General features: G+C 42.4%; 1 protein-coding gene across 1 annotated transcript; it reads left to right on the top strand.

Annotated features, from left to right (window-relative positions):
- The first annotated feature begins 758 nt into the window (after window positions 1-758).
- On the top strand, window positions 759-11,372 carry TEX36 (testis expressed 36). Its single transcript, XM_082721240.1, has 4 exons — window positions 759-943; window positions 5,465-5,596; window positions 6,433-6,513; window positions 10,793-11,372. Exons 1-4 carry the CDS (start codon window positions 893-895, stop codon window positions 11,087-11,089), a joined length of 561 nt encoding a protein of 186 aa, XP_082577366.1. The 5' UTR covers window positions 759-892; the 3' UTR covers window positions 11,090-11,372.
- Window positions 11,373-18,057: the final 6,685 nt, after the last annotated feature.

The following is an 18,057-nucleotide window of genomic DNA, read 5'->3' as shown; positions in this document are numbered from 1 at the left end:
TCAGTTCATGGAATAGCCAAGAAAGCCATGAAGACAGAGCATCTCAGAAAGGAGAAAGAGGGCAAGAGGAGCCGAAATCACATTGCCGAGTAGGAGAGAGGCAGGTCTGGGTATCTGGGCTCGGAGAGAAAGGCCAGCTCTCAGGGGCAGCCTGTGCACCCCGGGGAGGCGAGCTGGCCCTGGGGAAGGCTCGTGAGCTCTGGAGCCATCCTTCGACCCGGTGCCAACTCTGTTGGCTGCGTGGCCCGTGTTTCATTTGTAAATGCCAAAGGTTCTTGTGCGGTGTAAATAAGGAAAGCATTCAGTTCGGCCGGCACCCAGTGTTTCACGATTGCTCACAACGGTTGCTTCCTCGTGGCCTCAGTGGCGTGTCCTAAGGTGAGCCAGCAGCAGGGGCCCTTGAGATGGAGATCTGAGCTGGGACAGGGAGGGAGCCCTGGGGCCTGGGCGTCACAATCCCACCGAGGAGAAGGTCATCCCCTGCCTGGATTCAGTTCACTTCCCTGGCAACTAAGAAGTTGGGACAGATGGTTACTCAATGTCACCAGTTCAAGGATTCAGAGGGGACAAAAGTCTGCTGTTATCTTCAGGCTGTCTTGTCCCCACTGGCCTGACCTGTTAAAGGGGTTCCGCAGCTCTGCCTTCCACCTTGGGGAACAGCAAGTGTAAGGACCCTGGCAGGAACCCTCTGAGGGCTTAGAAGCCCCACCATCCTCCCCCATTGTGATGAGAGCTCTGATTCTATGGCAACGGTGGGTCCCCTGGACCCTCCCCTCCTGGTAGAGGCTGAAGGTCAGGAGCAAGGAGGGGGAGTGTCTTCCAGATGACAGAGTTTCTGAGGCAGTGAAGACGTCAGGGAGACGACCTCAGGCACTTTCGCTTCCTGCAGAAAATGGCCAAAGGGAGACGCTTCAACCCAGCTTTAGATAAGGATGGAAGATGGGTAAGAAAGATGGTGGCTTTTCTGGCCTTTCTCAGGCCACGTGGGTGTGGTCAAGGTCACAGACCCGAGTCTAGACCCCGCTGCTGCTACTTCACGTGGCATCACTTGAGGAATCACTTCCCTAACCTCAGTCTCTTCACCTGTGAAATAGACCCTCATAGTGTCTTTGAAGGATTGCATGAAACAACTCTTGTGTGTAAAACACTCAGCGCTCTCGTGAGTGTCCACGAAGCCATCAATGTTGTATGCTCTTTTTCTTTTTCTTTTTTTTTTTTTAATAATATCTATCTTGCAGCATACCATGTAATCTACTGTATGATATCCACTCCGAGAATGTAAACTCCAGGGGTCCTGGGATCTTTGTCTTTTTACCTACTGATTGCATTAGAGCTGTAATACGTGGAAAAGTTAACACTCTTTGTTTAAAAAGAAAGGGAAAAATAGAAAACACCTCAGAACATTTCAATCTAAAGGCTTTAAAAAACTAACTTTTTGGGGTTCTCAGGTGGCTCATTTGGTTAGGTGTCTGACTCTTGGTTTCTGCTCAGGTCATGGTCTCAGGGTGATGAGATCGAGGTCCCAGTCAGACTCTCCGCTCAGTGCAGGGTCTGCTGGAGATTGTCTCTCTCCTTCTCCCTCAGTCCCTCCCTCTGCTTGTACACTCTTTCTTTCTCCCTCTCTCTCAAAAGAAATAAAATCTTAAAGAAAAAAAAACCGACAAAAACTAACTTTACCCACCTGGATGTGATCTTGACTAAACAGCTTACTCTTAAATCAGTTTGTTTGTCTGTTAAATGGGAGCATAGTGTACCAAGGTTATAGGGCTATTGCGCAGATCATGAGACCATTCAATAGAGAGCTTAGTATGGTGCACACAAAAAGAGTAACCACTCAATACTTGTTAACTATTCTGTATATTAATATTATACATACACACCTATATTTTTTTCTTGTATACCCTGCTTCATTCCTCAAAGATTTACAGTAATGTATAGAAAATATTCACAATAAAGCAGGAAATCATAAAAAAATAAAAATTCAGAATCAGTTTGGACACATTTAAGAATAAAAGGCTGAGACTGGGAAGATATGTAATATACACCAGCCATAGGACTTACGTGACTGCAATTTATAAAATATCATCAGATTTGGCTCTGAGGTTCCTGGCAGCCAAAGTAAAATGAGAAATAGGATGAACTACGTAACAGGAGTCAGTCTTGAAGAGAAAAATGCAAGTTTCTCAGACTAAGTAACTTCCTCTGTATCAGTGACAATTGTGTTTGAGCAGGAATCATAAAAAGCTGACCACAGTGAACCAAATAAGGGTTTGTATTTCTCAAGCAACAAGAAATTCAGAAGGAGGCAGTTCGGGGCTGGGACAGATGCTCTTGGAGGTTATCCGGTCCTTTTCAGCCTTCCTTCATGTCATCCTTGGTGTGGGACTATTTAACTCAGGGGGGTTAAAGGAGGGGGAAGTCAGTGGACGAAAAGATGGCAGGCACCTGTTGGCTAATTCTGTCACTTTTCATGGGGGGAAAACAAGACTATCCCAGAGCCCTGCCCTACAGATTTCTCTTTGATCTCATTGGGTCACATGGTCAATTTCATTGCCAGGGAGTTTGGGGAGATATTGTGATCCCAGGACTGTGCCTGGAGCCAGGGCTTGGGGGCAAAGGCATTGCTGGCCAAAGCCTGATTTGAGTGTTTGGGGTGGGTCCCTTCTGTTGCCAGCAGCTCAGAGCATAAAAAGAATAGTGCTGATCATGAAGTTTCCCAAAGCAACTTGCAGGCCAGTTGGGAAAATTCAAGAAATCGTTGGCTTTGAGTCAGCAGCAGCCCACTGGGGATGACAATAATTGCCACATTAAAGGTGACAGTCATTTTGCAGTTGACCTTGCTGGTTGTAATCTGGCTGTTGCCGGGCAGGAAAAGCTTTTTTCATACACTTTTCCCTTCCTGTTTAATATTGCAGTCATTGTGTGAGTGAACGCAGCAAAAATTTCACTGCCAACTAGTTAAAAAGCTATATTTCATGGTTACAATATCCACCAGAAGGGTTTATTTCACAGTTATCATGTTATCACCATTAAATATATATTTTAAAAGAGTGAAATTAAAATGCTAGAGACTTTTTTTTCCCCTAGTGATTTAGTCCTTAGACGTCCAGCATACAAATGAACTCAAGTCGGCTGTCATTTAGCTGGGAAAAAGGCTCATTCCTGATGCTAGAATGACTCCCACCCCCGCCTGATTTTCTGTAGCCGCCCAGACAGGAGTGTTGACATAGCCAGACCGGAGAAAGGGAGCAAGGAAAGGTTATGGGTCTGGAGGCGCTTTGTATTTTTTATTTACTTTGGAAAAAGAATTGTTTTAGAACATTACAAAATAGAACTGAATGAGTCAGAAACATATAGGTTGGCTTGGGAAAATGTCTAGGGTACCTTGTTAAGTGGGAAAGCAAAAAACCGCAGCACAGGACGCATCTTATGGTTCAACTTTTTAAACCAATTGAAGCCCGTCTGCAGGGGTCGGAGTTTGTGGACATGCGCCCTCAGCCGTGGATACTGTCATGCTGGGCGACCAAAGGAGGGGGAGAAAAGAATCAAAAGTTACTTTTCCATAAATCGGCACACATGATCTTTAGAAACCACATGTATGATATGACCCTATGTATGCAAAATGATCTCTGTCTCTACACACATCCATCCATACACAGACACGGTGTTCATGCCCACAGGGATGTATGAGAAAGACTTCCTTATGTTTCTATGTTGGAATCTTTTTAAACCATGAATATGTATTACAACTGTAATCAGAAACAGATATAATTATTTTTGTTGTGGAGAAGAGTAATGTAACGCTGCACTTGGTTAAGAAACATTTGAATAGTAGAGCAGGATGGTGAGCAGGATGGTGAGCAGGATGGTGAGCAGGATGGTGAAAGAAAGCCTTCTCCTTCCAGGTCCCTCCTCCCTCCCTCCTTGGGCAGGTCCCCCAGAGAGCCTGGGCGCTGGTTAGGATGCTGGTTGGGGGGCTGGTTGGGGCTCCGGGTGGGTGCTGGCCTGGCACTGGTGTGTAGTTTTTCACTGCCCTGATCCTCATTCCTGTAGTCATTCAAAACTGTGTCCTGGGAGTTTTTTCATCGGGATGGGTTCTGTAAATCAGGTCTTGTCTTGTGTGCATGGATTCTTTATTTACAGAAATGGTGTTGGGTTATAGGTCTCCTTCTGGTTTTCTTTTTTCCACTCAGGACTGCGTTTAAGAGATGGCTCAGTGGCTGCGTGTCACCTAGCCCCTTACTTCTCATTGCTGTGAGGAGAGCCCACCCAGGGCACCACGTGTAGGGTGTAACGTCTCCACCTTTTTCCAGAAACAGTAACATACTGAACACACTCCGTGCAGGCAGTGAACGGAAGCCACCTGCATACACAGTTAGATGTGACGGGGGAAGGAACGAGGGAGAATGGCAGTGTTGGCTCAATTCCTTGTAATCCAGCAGGAAGGAGGGAGCAAGGGCCTGAAGTGTGGCGGGGGGTTAGGGAGGGGACAGGGAGGCGAGGGCTGTGAGCAAAGCTAGAATCTGCTAGCAGGTGCAGGGTACTCTCTGGTACATGCATTTTCCCTTTCAATCTCAGCTACCCTGTCAAATAAGTATTATTATTCCCATTTTACAGATAAAGAGAGGGGGGCTTAGAAAATTCAGTGTCTCACATCAGGCTCACCGTATGGGAGAGAAAGCCGGGATTGGACTCAGGACCTTTGATCTATAGTGTGTGACCCAACCACCAAATTATACTTCTTCCCCAACCAGAACCTCCTCTGTTTTTTGATACTAGGGCTGCCTTGGCGGAAAGCAGCCGCCTCCTCGAGGTCACCCCTCTTTCTAGAGCAACCCACACTTGGTGACTGATCCATGAGCAGGCAGGAAGGCCCAGGCCCCTCACCCCGGCTCAGGACAGTTCTGAGAGGTCATCCCATGCCCAGAGCTCTCTGTTGGGTGGGCGGAGGCCCTTCTGGGGAATTCCTCCCACCGCCCAGACCTGTTTCCTTGCCGTGTGTTCATGGAGAGAAACCAGCAGCCTCCCCAAATCATCTTTATTATTAAGCTTTGTATCCTATCCCCTATCTACCTTCTCAGTGGAGACTCGACTGGGTTTTAGCACCACCTCTCCCTGCAGGAGGCCGGCTGAACCCTTAGCCCCCAATTGGGGGGTTCCTCCTCGGGGGGCCCGTGCTGGCGCTCACAGGCCACAGGCCCCTTACCAGGGCGGAAGCATTTCCAGGCTTGGGTGCAGTGGGGGTGGCCCCGGTAACTGGAAACAGCTGGCAGGGATGACCTGGGGCCATTACAGTGTTTTTTGTCTTGGAAAGAATACTTGAAAATTACAAAAATTATGCCATTTCCATTGCACACCAGAAGCACCCAAATGGCATTTTAATCACATCACGGAGGAAGCCCCGATACTTCGCTCTGAGACACAGTGTGTCTGGTTTTAATCACGGCGTGCGCTGGTTTTCCAGTTCCCTCAGATTGGACTAACACAGAAGACACCAGAATCCAGCACAAGTGCTATGCTAAAGGAGCCCCACCGCCCACGGTCGTCTCGGCAAGTGGAGGGGAAGCTACCACCAATCTACAAAGTTCGGGAGAAGGTGAGTCCGGAGTGCGGGCCTGGGCCGCCCGTCCCTGTGGCTCTCCACGGGGGCAGCCCCACTGGCATTTCTGGCGCTTCTTCGGAAGGAACTACTCCTTTGTCACCCCCGCTCCCTAAATGCAGGTAGCATTCCACCTTGAAACCTGGTCCCTGTAACACCCCAAATACTCTCTAGACGAACTCCCTCCTGGTCCAGACAATCAGGTTAGGCTCATCTGTGGACAAGGAACATCACCTTTGGTTACACCTCACAGATCATGAACAAGCCCATTCTGCCTCCCCGGCCAGTTTGTGAGTAACTTCAGGGGCATAGAGTGGGCTAAGGGGAAGCCGGTGTGAACCTCACCCTTAGCTAATTCTCACTGCCTATTTGGGCTGGGGCTCTGGTCTACCAGAATCCTTATTGGTCAGATGAAGGAGTTTGGTCTTGATGGCCTCAAAGGTCCTTACCAGCTTTCAATTCCACAAACCAATATGCTTTTCCTTCTTTGCCTCCAAAGAAGGAGTTTTGAAAGAGGATCTTTAATACATTATATGTTAATAAAAATAATTAATAAAAAATAAAATATATGAATATTAAAAAAAAAAAGAAAGAGGACTCTTATGATTTTCTGCAAGGTCACCAATGAAGTTGAGTTTTAAAGCCTTGAGTTGGTGCGCACCCCTGTGACCTCACTGCCCTGGGCTTTTTGCTCCTTCCTAGTAATGGGTTTCTCTCTTACATAATGTCCCTTTGCTTCCTCTGTCGTCTTTCCATGCTGCTGTGTGTTGGTTCTGAAAGCATGTTGGGGTCCTGATGTGTGTCTTTTCATCCCCTCCCTCGATCTTTTCCAGCAAGCAGTAAATAACAACTTCCCCTTCTCTGTACACGACAATCGGCACAGCCTGCAGAGCTCGGGGTGCTACCTGGACTCGGTGAGTATTGCTCTCCAAGTTACTAGTCCAACTGGGAGTGCCCCTGGGAGGCACAGTGAAGGTCGAGGACTTCCCTCAAAATTTGGAACCAGGTCAAAATTAATGCCTCGTAACACATTAAAAAAAATGCAGGAACCTCTCAAAGTTCTGTGCAACTTTCTACACCAGAAAGCATAGTCCTTCTGCCTATGTTTGCATACACTTCCTACTTCAAAATGTGTCTTCTCATAAACTGTCTCGTTCATGAGTCTCTTGTGAAGATCTGTCCTGGGAAGGAGGGGTTGCCTGTGTGTCTCTGGTAGGCAGTCCCACGCCCCACAAGGAGAGATCAGAGGAAGGGGAGCTTACATAATACAAAGGACTTCCCAATCACTGGTGCTGTCCTTCCCCAGAAGTGGTGAGTGCCCTCAGTGGAGAGAATAGAGTCTGAGAGCCCTCATTAGTGGTGGTGAACACAGCACCGTGCTGTGGAAATCTAGTGAGCTGCGTACGTAATTGCAAATTTTCTAATATGAAAATATAATTTTCATAATATATTTTATTTAACTCAGTTACTCCCCAAATTATCAATTCAATGTGTAATTTATATAAGCATTATTTCTGAGATAGTTTACATTCCCTAAACGAAGTCTTTATAATCCTGATTGGTCCCCCTCCATTTGGAAAACCCACATCTAAAGTGTACATGTGGATGGCAGTTATCAAACTGGACAGGGCAGGGTTAATATATCTGAAGTAGAGGGGTGGACCCGGTGATCTCCGAGAATTCTTACCAAATCTGAATGTCCATGATGATGATGATGTACATAAAACCCACCATTTATTAAAAATGTACCATATGTAAGCATCTCATACTATCTCATTTAATGGTCGTGACAACACTACTGGCTAATTGCTCTTATTGTCCCCAATTTGGAGATGGGGAACCTGATAACAAGGAACCCAAAAACTTCCCCAAAGTTACTCTTTCTTCTAGGCTTCCGTATCTAAGCTCAGCGGAAGTGGTTTAACCTAAAAATTCTGATCTGCCCTTAGCAGAGTGTTGAATACAGATCCAGAATATCCATGCGGCCAGCCTTTCTAAATGGAGGCCTCGTGTCCGCATATATGAGGGCTTAAAATGGTTCTCTAAGCTGTCAAAGTAATGTATGTCCTTTACAACTTTCAAACAGTACAGAATTAAATACAGTTGAAAAAAACTTGGCCCTCTTACTTTTCCTCCTCATAATGCCACCTTGACGGCTCACCAATAACGGTTTGGTGGGTAAAATTGGAGAACTTTTGCAATCTACATGCAAACATATATTTATAAAAGTGTGTATCTTGTTGATATGATAAACAGGACTGTACCACAAATATTTTGTCAGAGCTATGTTAGTTTCATGGAAAACAATGGAAGCTTTCCAACTTTCTCTACATTTAGGAATAGTTTAGATAAAATGTGAACTTTCAGTTTAATGAAGTTAGATTTAGATAGAATTTGCCCATGAAATTATTTGGATTTAATACTTTTTTTAGAGTAAGTTTTTTTTTTTATTGTTTTACCCTTTCCATTTCTCTGTTGATTATTAATCTATTCTACTGATTTCTTCTCATGTAGATTTTGCTGATATGTGTTTACCTAAAATTCATCTATTTCTTTTCAAATTTATTGGTGTAACAACTTCTAAAATACTCATTTTGCTGTTCTTTTTAATCTTTTTTGGTTGTATGTTTAGTTCATATACTTGCAAGTGTTTTTGTTAATAAAATTATTAAAACTGAATATTCCTCAGGTTATTGCTTTGGCTACATCCCAACGGTTTTACTAATAAAAGTTTCATTGTTATTTGTTTTCAATAGTCTATGATTTAATTTTTAATTCTAAAATTAATTTAGAAGAATGTTTTGAATTTTCTGCATGGTTAGAATTTTTTGAGATCATCTTTTGTTGCTAATACTAATTCAATAGGTTTAATTTTTATAGCATATGGATACTGAATTATAAAGAATATCTTTGTTACCTTATACCTGATTAATTTTATTAAGTGTTTCATGGGTGTTTAAAAAGAACAAATATTTCCCATCTGTTGATTACAAAGTTCTTCATTTTATTAATTAAAGTCTTAATTTTGTTATTCAAATCCTGCATAGCCTTTTCTTTTTTTTTTTTCTTTTAAGATTATTTATTTATTTATTTGACAGACAGAGAACACAAGTAGGCAGAGAGGCAGGCAGAGAGACAGGAGGAAGCAGGCTCTCTGCTGAGCAGAGGGCCTGATGTGGGGCTCAATCCCAGGACCCTGGAATCATGCATGACCTGAGCCGAAGGCAGAGACTTAACCCATCGAGCCACCCAGGCACCCCTTGCCTTATATAGTTTAATGCCATATCTTTCTACATAAAAAATCATGAGTATTTTATTTTCTTGGTGGCTTTTATTATTTATCAAAATGAAGTATCTCTCTTTACATACCTTATTGTTTTTAACCATGAATTCTAGAGTGCAATATTAGCTTTGCCACTATTGTTTTCTTTTTGGAAATAGTCATTACTTTCATTATGGTTTATTCCTTTGTCCTTATACTTTTTAGTCATTTGGTGTTGCTTTTCTTTTTTTAAATCATAAATAAAATAGAGCATGGTTTAAAAAAAAATCCAAGAGTCATTTTTTCTTTGTGTGAAAATTTCACCCATTCACACTGATATAATTTGTGTTTTGGGTGTTATTTCTGCTATTTCATTTTATGTTTCCTATTTACCATGTTTGCATGTTGTTTCTTGTTTTTTTCCCCTCCCTCTCCTGACTTTGTTAGATTGAATTTATTTGCTCACCCTGACTTCTCTTGTTTACGAGTGGTTACCCTTAAATATAAATGTTTAAGAAATTCATTGACACTATTACTCTATAAATATAAATTTTAATATCATAGGTTTTCCCTCCAGAATAAGGCAAGTTCTTCAGTGTACTGGGCTTCTTCACTTTCCTCTCTAGGTGTTCTTGTGCTGAAGGCCAGGATGTGCTTTCCCAGTCATGAAGGTGCCATTTTCATGGGCTCATGTTAAGTGCCACCTCTTGGGGTTAAAAGCAGTCAAGCTGAAATCCTGGGATTTCAATTCCAGATTTGTTTCTCTATCTCTCTTTCTCCCCTTCTTTCCTTTCTTTCTGTGGATTCTTCCTTGAAGTTTCAATATATTTCATAGGCACATTATCAGTAAGTAGTTAGACTTAATTACAAGCTTTACTTGTTCCTTTCTTTGTAGCTCTTTCTCTATTCATTTTGTCTCTTTTATCTGGTTTTAGTTTTTCTGGAGTATCTGCAGGTACATTTTTAGAAAGGTGCTTGGGCAACACCTTCTGTCTGTGCCTCCAGAGTCAGTCTCCCCCTTTCTCTCTCCCCTGGCACCAGGGGCTGATCTGTGGGGACTACATTTCCTCTCAAGCCCCTTGGACCTGGAGCCTCTGTACTGTCCCAGTGGGGGGCCCCACAGATAGTCCCATTACTAAACTCTCTTCAAATTACCCTAATTGGGTCTGCCACCTGCTGCCACTTGGAATGATACCGGTCCTTATGAAAAGACAAACTCACTTTGGTACAGACAGTCCCTAACTTGCAATTTTTTTCTGTTTACCATGGAATTATCGGATACTGCTCCATTGTGAGTCCAGGATGCTCTGTAATGTAAAGTCTGGGTAATCTAATGTGTCTTTTCTCCTCGTCTTTTGTCTGAGCATTGTGTTGTCTCCTAATCATGATCAGATCTAAAGCCCAGTTCTGAATACAGCGCTGTTCTCAGGTTCATGTGTGAGGTCCTGAGTGTTAATGAGGAAGCCTGTGGGCAGATCCCCAAAGGTGTTGCTTCCTTCTCGGGAAAGAATCCAGCTTCTGTGGACTTCTTAGAGGGAGAACCCTCTATCCCATTGAATGCTGAGATGCTGCCAGGGCCCAATTCATGGAGGAGCCATCTGGGTGCAGAGAACCTGCCCAGGGTGCCCGGGAGCTCAGGCTGGCTAATAGGCTGTTTCCAGCTGTGGTCTCTCTGGCTCCCCCTTCCCTGTCTCTGGAAGACTAGTCCCTTTGGTGGAAGTGGAAGACTGCAAGAATCGTCAACAAAATGCCTCCAGCGTACTCTGAGTGTTGATGTACAACACTTAGCAAGCAGGTAGAGATATACCTCTTGTAGTGGTTGCCATACTGTACATTAAGGCTAGGATGCCATGTAACTGGTTCCACTGAAGACCCCAGAACTTTGTGACCTTGAATATTTTTCTCCTAATCTTTTTATAATTCTTTCCCAGGGCCTGGGACGGAGGAAGATCTCCCCAGAGAAAAGGCAACATGCTTCAAGAAATTTCAATCTCTGGGCGTGTGACCATGTTCCGTCTTGTCTTGACGGCTTTTCAAATAACCAAATATCATATGTCTATCGAGAAGTTGTGGTGCTCCCAATTTTCAGACGCTTCCCAAGACATTATAATGAGATATGGAAGTCTTTTAAATTCATTCCTCGGAAAAGTTATACAGAGTTTTTGAAAAAGACTCCAAAAGTAAGGTTTGCTATTGACAAAAAGGTTGGTTCTTCACTGGAGCCCTAATCCTTCCAGAAGGTTATGGATGAGTTTTGTAATATTGGTATCGCACTGAACATTTGTTTTCTGGTTCAGCCTACTAGTTGACATAGGATTTGTTTAAATTAGAGATTAGAGATTGTACATGTCTTAATGCAGAGGTGAAATATTCTTGCTGTGATAACACAGAGATGAAAGTCTTTATATTGAGAATCCAGAAAAGCTACACATTATGTTACCACTCCCCACTTTAACATATTTCTGTTTTTTTTAGTAAGGTTGAAAAACATTCAAGTTCTTATAAAAATAAAGATATGTGAAGATATATACACTTGCAATGAAAAGTGCTTTAAGCGAAAAATGTATTAAAATGAACTTTAAAATTCCACGTTATCTTCCGGGGGGAGTTTAAAAAATTCTGTAATTGATATAGGATCACATTTTCCTGCTGAAAGTTCTAACAACACAGAGGTACCAGGAGTTCCCCTTGATTTCATCACGTCTTCAATCTTTGTCCTGTCCCCAGAAGTAAGTTAACCTTTTGTTTTTATTCTGTGCACTTAGAATCATATACATATGTATCACTCCATATTAATTTTGGACATAAACTGTTCCACAGCCCATGGTGTGCAGGAACGTCCTTTGATATCTAACAATGTATCCTAGGAGTTCTTACCATGTCAGCATGAATAGACTGGTTTGGTTTCCAAACGGCTGCACTGCATTCCCTAAAACGGATGCACCATGTGTTTAGACATTATCTTCCTAGTGAGCGTTTGAATTGCTTCCACTTTTTTGCTGTCTGACCTGGTGCCACAAGAACATTTTTATCTTTGATCTTTGAATGCATGTTTGTATGTTCCTCAGGAGTAGAATCTGAGAAGTTACTCTGTCAGTGCCAGATTGGATGAGATGCACAGTTGAAGTTTTAAGAAATACTCCCAAATTACCTTAGAGTACAGTGATCAGCTTCCTACCAATGGTATCTGTGCATTTCAGTTTGTCCCTCCTCAAATAATCATTTATTTATTTATTTAAAGGGAGAGAATGAGGAGCTGGGGATGGGTGGAGGGAGAGAGAGAGAATCTTAAGCAGGCTCCATGCCCACCACAGGGCCCAGCACACGGCTTGATCTCACAACCCTGAGATCATGACCTGAGCTGAAGTCGAGTCGGATACTTAAAGGACTGAGCCATCTAGGTGCCCCTCAAATTAACTTTTAGATATTTAAGGATATGTAAGGATAAAAACATGTTACTTGTTCTCTTATTTTGCATTTCTCTGATTATTGGAGGAGTGTCTTTTCCACTCAATGGTCCCTTGTATTGCACTCCTATAAACTTAGCAGTGTCACCAGCACTCAATACCAACACTTTTTTATCTGTATTCGGATATTTTTCCTAAAGATGAATTTTAGAATAAGCTTGTCAAGTAAATCCACTGGTAATTTGAGAGAAATCTCCCCAAACTTAGAAAATATTTTATAGGAGAATTGATATCCTTATGTGACAGTGAATCTCATCATTTATTCAAATCTTGTTTTATGTTCTTTTGTAAAGTTTTAGAGTTTTCCTCACATGGTTCTGGCATGTTTCTTTTCTATGTTCATTCCTGCATATTTTGAACCTCTGTGGCTATTTAAAAAAATTTTTTTTGAAGTTACACTGTTAGGTTGATTTTGACTGATGTGTACAAAAGCTATTGATTTCTGTGTGGGAATCTGGTTTTTGACACCTGGCTAAACTTGTAAAAATAAATTTCCAAAAAAATAAAAATAAAGTTCTAACAATTTTTCAGTGGATTTTTTTTGGATTTTCTATGCAGATGATTATATCATTTGCAAAAAGGATCATTTGTCTCATTTTTCACATTTATACATCACCCTCATTTTATTGCATCAGATACATTTTGAATGCTGGCACAGATGGCGTATATCCTTATTTCTGAAAGTAACAAGGCTGCTTCGAATGTGTTGCTCTCAAGTCTGACTATTGCCGTAGGTTTTAGATAGGTAATCTTTATCCAGTTAAGAGTGATCTCTTATTCTTTGTTTCTTGTTTTTCTCTAAGTTATTTTGTAAAGTCCATGTAATGTATGTACATAGGAAAAAAAATGAAAAGTGAAAATGGTTTTCCTGGTATCTCTGACTCCAGTCCCCATTTTTTTCTCCCAGCGCCAGCCCTACTGACTGACACTTTTTAATGTACATCTTTTCCCAGGTAATCTGTATAGATTCATTCTCTCTCTCTCTCTCTCTCTCTCACACACACACACACACACACACACCTTTAACAAACACCAGTGGTAGACACCATTCCACTGTTGCCTTTCCACTGCTCCGCTACCAACTACAATTACAAATGTATCTTTGAAGGTTCAAAGTTGTTCCTTATCAGTACTTACAAATCTATTTTGAAAACACAGTTGTCTAGTGGTTCATTACATGGATGTGCCATGGTCCTGGCATCTTCTGATGGCCATTTACGCAGGTTTCTGTCTTTTCCTCCTCTAAACATCTGTATAAACATTTGCCTCCATCTACAAGCATTTCTATACGGTAACTCATGGAAATAAACTAGTTCAACCAAAGAATATGTGGATTTTCAATTTTAGTTTTATATTAAATTAAAAAAAATTAAGGGGTGTCTGGGTGGCTCAGTGGGTTAAGCCTCTGCCTTCAGCTCAAGTCATGATCTTAGGGTCCTGGGATCAAGCCCCACATTGGGCGCTCTGCTCAGCAGGGAGCCTGCTTCTCTCTCTCTCTCTCTCTGCCTGCCTCTCTGTCTACTTGTGATCGCTGTCTGTCAAATTAAAAAAAAAAGATAAATTTTTTTTTTTAAGATTTTATTTATTTATTTGAGAGAGAGTGAGAGAGAGCACGAGAGGGGAGAAAGTCAAGAGGGAGAAGCAGACTCTCCAAGGAGCAGGGAGCCCGATGTGGGACTCGATCCCAGGACCCTGGGATCATGACCTGAGCTGAAGGCAGTAGCTTAACCAACTGAGCCACCCAGGCGCCCAATAAAAAAATTTTAAGATCAAATTTCCTAAAAGGGGCTGTGCTCCAACTTACAGCTTTGCCAACAAGATACGAGATATGAAAGCTATTTCCCCACACTGGTGCATTAACAAATTTTTTTATATTTACCAATCTGTTAGCTAAAAAATGGTATTGTATTTCAATTTGCATCTCTTTCATTGTATGCGTTGTTATTGAAAAGCCATTTGTGTTTCTCTTGCTGTGAAATGTTTATCTGTATCTTTCACGAATTTTTCCATTGGTTCATTTGTCTCATTCTTCTATTATTTGCATGATTTCTGGATATATTAAGATATTAAGGCTTTGTATCAAATGTTGGTTAGTCCGTCTTTGTTGTCATATATGTATTTTAAATTAATAGACTATATTTCTTAGAGCAGTTTTAGGTTTATAGGAAAACTGAACGGGAAGTGCCCTGTTTCCATCTCCCTCCTCTCTGCTCATTCATCACTCCTCATGGCTCCCCCCATTGTTAACATCTTACATAGGTGTGGTAAACACCATGTTTTTAGTTCTGTGTGTATTTTCATGTAGTAAAATGTATGAATCTCCTATTTAATGGCTTCTGGATTTTATGCCTTGCTTAGGACCCCTTTAATTCGAATTATGAAATTAAGATTTGTTGTAGTTCTTATTGTTAATATGTGGGGTGACATTTTAGCCCATGACATTTTGGCAGTTATAGAGATGATCATGTACATTTTCAGTATTAATCTGTGAATGTAGTAAAGTATATCAATGGATTTCCTAATGTTGACCCATACTGACATTCTAAGGGACAAACTTTAGTTGGTTATGATATGATGTATTATTCTTTTGATGTATTATTCTCTTGCCTTAATATGCAAATTGTTAAAGGATCTTAAAATATACTGTATTAAAAGATTCGTTTGTTTATTTTAGAGAGAGTGCACAGGGGGAAAGGGCAGAATGAGAGGGAGAGAGCGTCTTATGCAGACTCTGTGCTGGGCACAGAGCCAGACACGGGACTCAGTCTTGCAACCCTGAGATCACCACCTGAGCTGAAACCTAGAGTTCAACGCTTAACAGACTGCACCACCCTCGGTGTCCCTAAAGTCTACTTTTTAAAAAGATATTTATTTATTTATTTATTTATTTGGGAGAGAGAGAGAGTGTGTGTGTGTGTGGGAGCAGGTGGAGGAGCAGAGGGGAACTGACAGGTACAAGTAGACTTGGAGCTGAGAGCAGAGCCCAACGCACAGGCCCTGAATCATGACCGTGAGACCAGGACCTGAGCCAAAACCAAGTGTTGAGGCTCAACTGATGAAAGCCGCCCAGACCCTCCTCTAAAATCTGTTTTTACTGTGCTCTGACACTGCGTGTGGAAATTGCGAATATCTATAGAATTCGCCATGAAATCTCCTGGGCCGGGTGGTTTTCAGGTACGGATCTTGGAACATCTTCTCAATGTGTTTTATGAAAATTAATCTGTATCTCCTATTTCCTTTTTTCCATTTCTCTAATTTTGGTCACTTATTTATTTATTTATTCATTCATTCAGTAATCTCTACACTCACTATGGGACTCGAACTCACAACCCGAGATCAAGAGTTGCACGCTCCTCCCATCAAGCCAGCCAGGTGCCCCATCTAATTTTGGTCACTATTGTTTATAGAGGAAATCGCCTGTTTTGTACTGATTCTTGAATTTGGGATATTTCATTTAGTTATTCTCTTTAATCTTTAACGTTATGTCCTGTCCTTTGACATGTTAAACGTTGTTCACATGTCATTGCTCTCTTTACTAAATCTACATTTTTGTTGCCCTTCTTTGCTTTTGATCTTACTAATTCATGCTTTCTTGTTCACATATTCTGTTCTTGGGCTTGTTTTTATTTCTTTATGGCTTCTCAAGGTGAAAATATAACTCTTTTATTTGCAGCCTTTCCTGTTTTCTTGAGAATGTAGGTAAGGCTGTTTCTTCCAAAGGCCATTCTGTAGATACACTATGCTTCTGTACATACTGTTTATTTTATTTTTATTTTTCCCCCTTTTTAAAAGTTTTAGTTTAAATTTCAGTTAGTGTGCATTGTTGGGTCAGTGGCTCTGGGAGGGCAGGAGGAACAATAGAAATGACCACCGGGGCCGCCATCTTCCAGCCTCCCCACCCCCCTTTCCTTAACCCTTGATTCTCCTGCCAAAAGGATGTATGCCCAGGTCATGTCTCCATAGGTAACCTGATACCTATGCAGGAAACAGAAGTATTAGGACCCCCACCCCATACCCTCCGATCCCCAAATACCCTACCATGTACGGATGTGAACCAATGCCCTGCCTTGGCCTGATAAAAGACCCCCACCAACTCCCTCCCTGTTCGACTTCCCCGACTCTGCTTTCCAGAGTCACGGAATCTTGCCCGAGGGTGCCCACCTCCTCCTGGAGTGACTTTCCTGGCTCCCCTTTTTCTAAGCCCTGAAACTTCGCCGGAGAGCGCCTTTAATAAATCTTGCCTTGTGCCTACCTCACCTGGTGTCATGTTTATCTCGTCTCTAAAATCTTATATGCCTTTATCTGGTCTATAAAACCTTATATGCATGTAGTGTAATATTGGTTTCAGGTGTACAAAATGTTGATTCAAGCCTTCTGCACATCACTTGTGTTCATCACAAGGGCCCCCTTCATCCCCACCCCCTATCTCACCTGTCCCCCTGGTAACCATCCGTATGTTCTCCAGAGTTAAGAGTATGTTTCTTGGGGCCCCTGGGTGGCTCAGTCCGTTAAGCATCTGCCTTCAGCTCAGGTCATGATCTCTGGGTCCTGGGATCGAGCCCCCACGATGGGCTGCCTGCTCAAGGGGGAGCCGCTTCTTCCTCTGCCTGCTGTTCCCCCTGCTTGTGCTCTTTCTGTCTCTCTCTCAAATGAATGAATAAAATCTTTAAAAAAGTTTATTTTGAAAGAACTATAGTTTCATAGCAAATTGTGGGGGAAAAAGTAGTACAGAGAGATTCTGTGTCCCTTTTACCCAGTTTTCCCTAATGATAATATTTGGCATAGTTATGCTACAATAGTGTATTCGTTTTCTGTTGCTTATAGCAAGTTGCCATAAATGTAGTGGCTCAAAACAACATCTGTGTATTAGCTCATGGTTCTGGGCACACTGGCTGGACTCTGCTTAGAGTCGCACAGGCTAAAATGAAGTTTAGTGAAGCCTGGGGTCTTCTTCAAGCCCATGTGGTTGTGCCCCAACTCAGTTCCTCGTGCTTGTAGGACCTAGATGCCTGTTCCCTGTGGGCTGTTAGCCACAGGCCATTGTTAGCTCCTGGAAGTTGCTGCTTGACATGCTGTTATCACCTTGTCTGGCTTCAAAGTCATCAATGGAGTTTAAATCTCTTACCTTTTGGGATCTCTCTCACTAGGTAAACTCTGTTGTTATTATTTGTTCGTTGTTTTTAATGGGATCACACAATTAGATCAGACCCACCCAGGTGGTGGTGGGGGTGGTTGTTTTAAGATCTTATTTATTTATGGGCGCCTGTGTGGCTCAGTGGGTTAAGCCGATGCCTTCAGCTCAGGTCATGATCTTGGGGTCCTGGGATTGAGACCCACATTGGGCTCTCTGCTCAGCAGGGAGCCTGCTTCCCTCTATCTCCCTCTCTGCCTGCCTCGCCTCTCCGTCTGCTTGTGATCTCTCTCTGTCAAATAAATAAATAAAATCTTTATTTATTTATTTATTTTAAGATTTTATTTATTTATCAGAGAGAGAGGGAGAGAAAGCGAGCACAGGCGGACAGAATGGCAGGCAGAAGCAGAGGGAGAAGCAGGCTCCCTGCCGTGCAAGGAGCCCGATGTAGGACTCGATCCCAGGACGCTGGGATTATGACCTGAGCCGAAGGCAGCTGCTTAACCAACTGAGCCACCCAGGCATCCCATAAATAAAATCTTAAAAAAAATAAAATATCTTATTTATTTATTTGAGAGAGTCAGCACAAGCAGGGGGA

This window comes from Mustela nivalis (assembly GCF_964662115.1).
Source record: "Mustela nivalis genome assembly, chromosome: 2".
In the NCBI taxonomy this organism is placed as follows: Eukaryota; Metazoa; Chordata; class Mammalia; order Carnivora; family Mustelidae; genus Mustela; species Mustela nivalis.
This window is presented reverse-complemented; position numbering and strand designations above follow the sequence as displayed.

What these genes read in the sequence shown, in the direction of transcription:
- TEX36 (XM_082721240.1), top strand. Translation starts at nt 893, where the DNA reads ATGGCCAAAGGGAGACGCTTCAACCCAGCTTTAGATAAGGATGGAAGA. An exon ending in TAGATAAGGATGGAAGATGG is followed by an intron (nt 944 to 5,464) that starts GTAAGAAAGATG and finishes CTGGTTTTCCAG; the next exon opens with TTCCCTCAGATTGGACTAAC. An exon ending in TCTACAAAGTTCGGGAGAAG is followed by an intron (nt 5,597 to 6,432) that starts GTGAGTCCGGAG and finishes GATCTTTTCCAG; the next exon opens with CAAGCAGTAAATAACAACTT.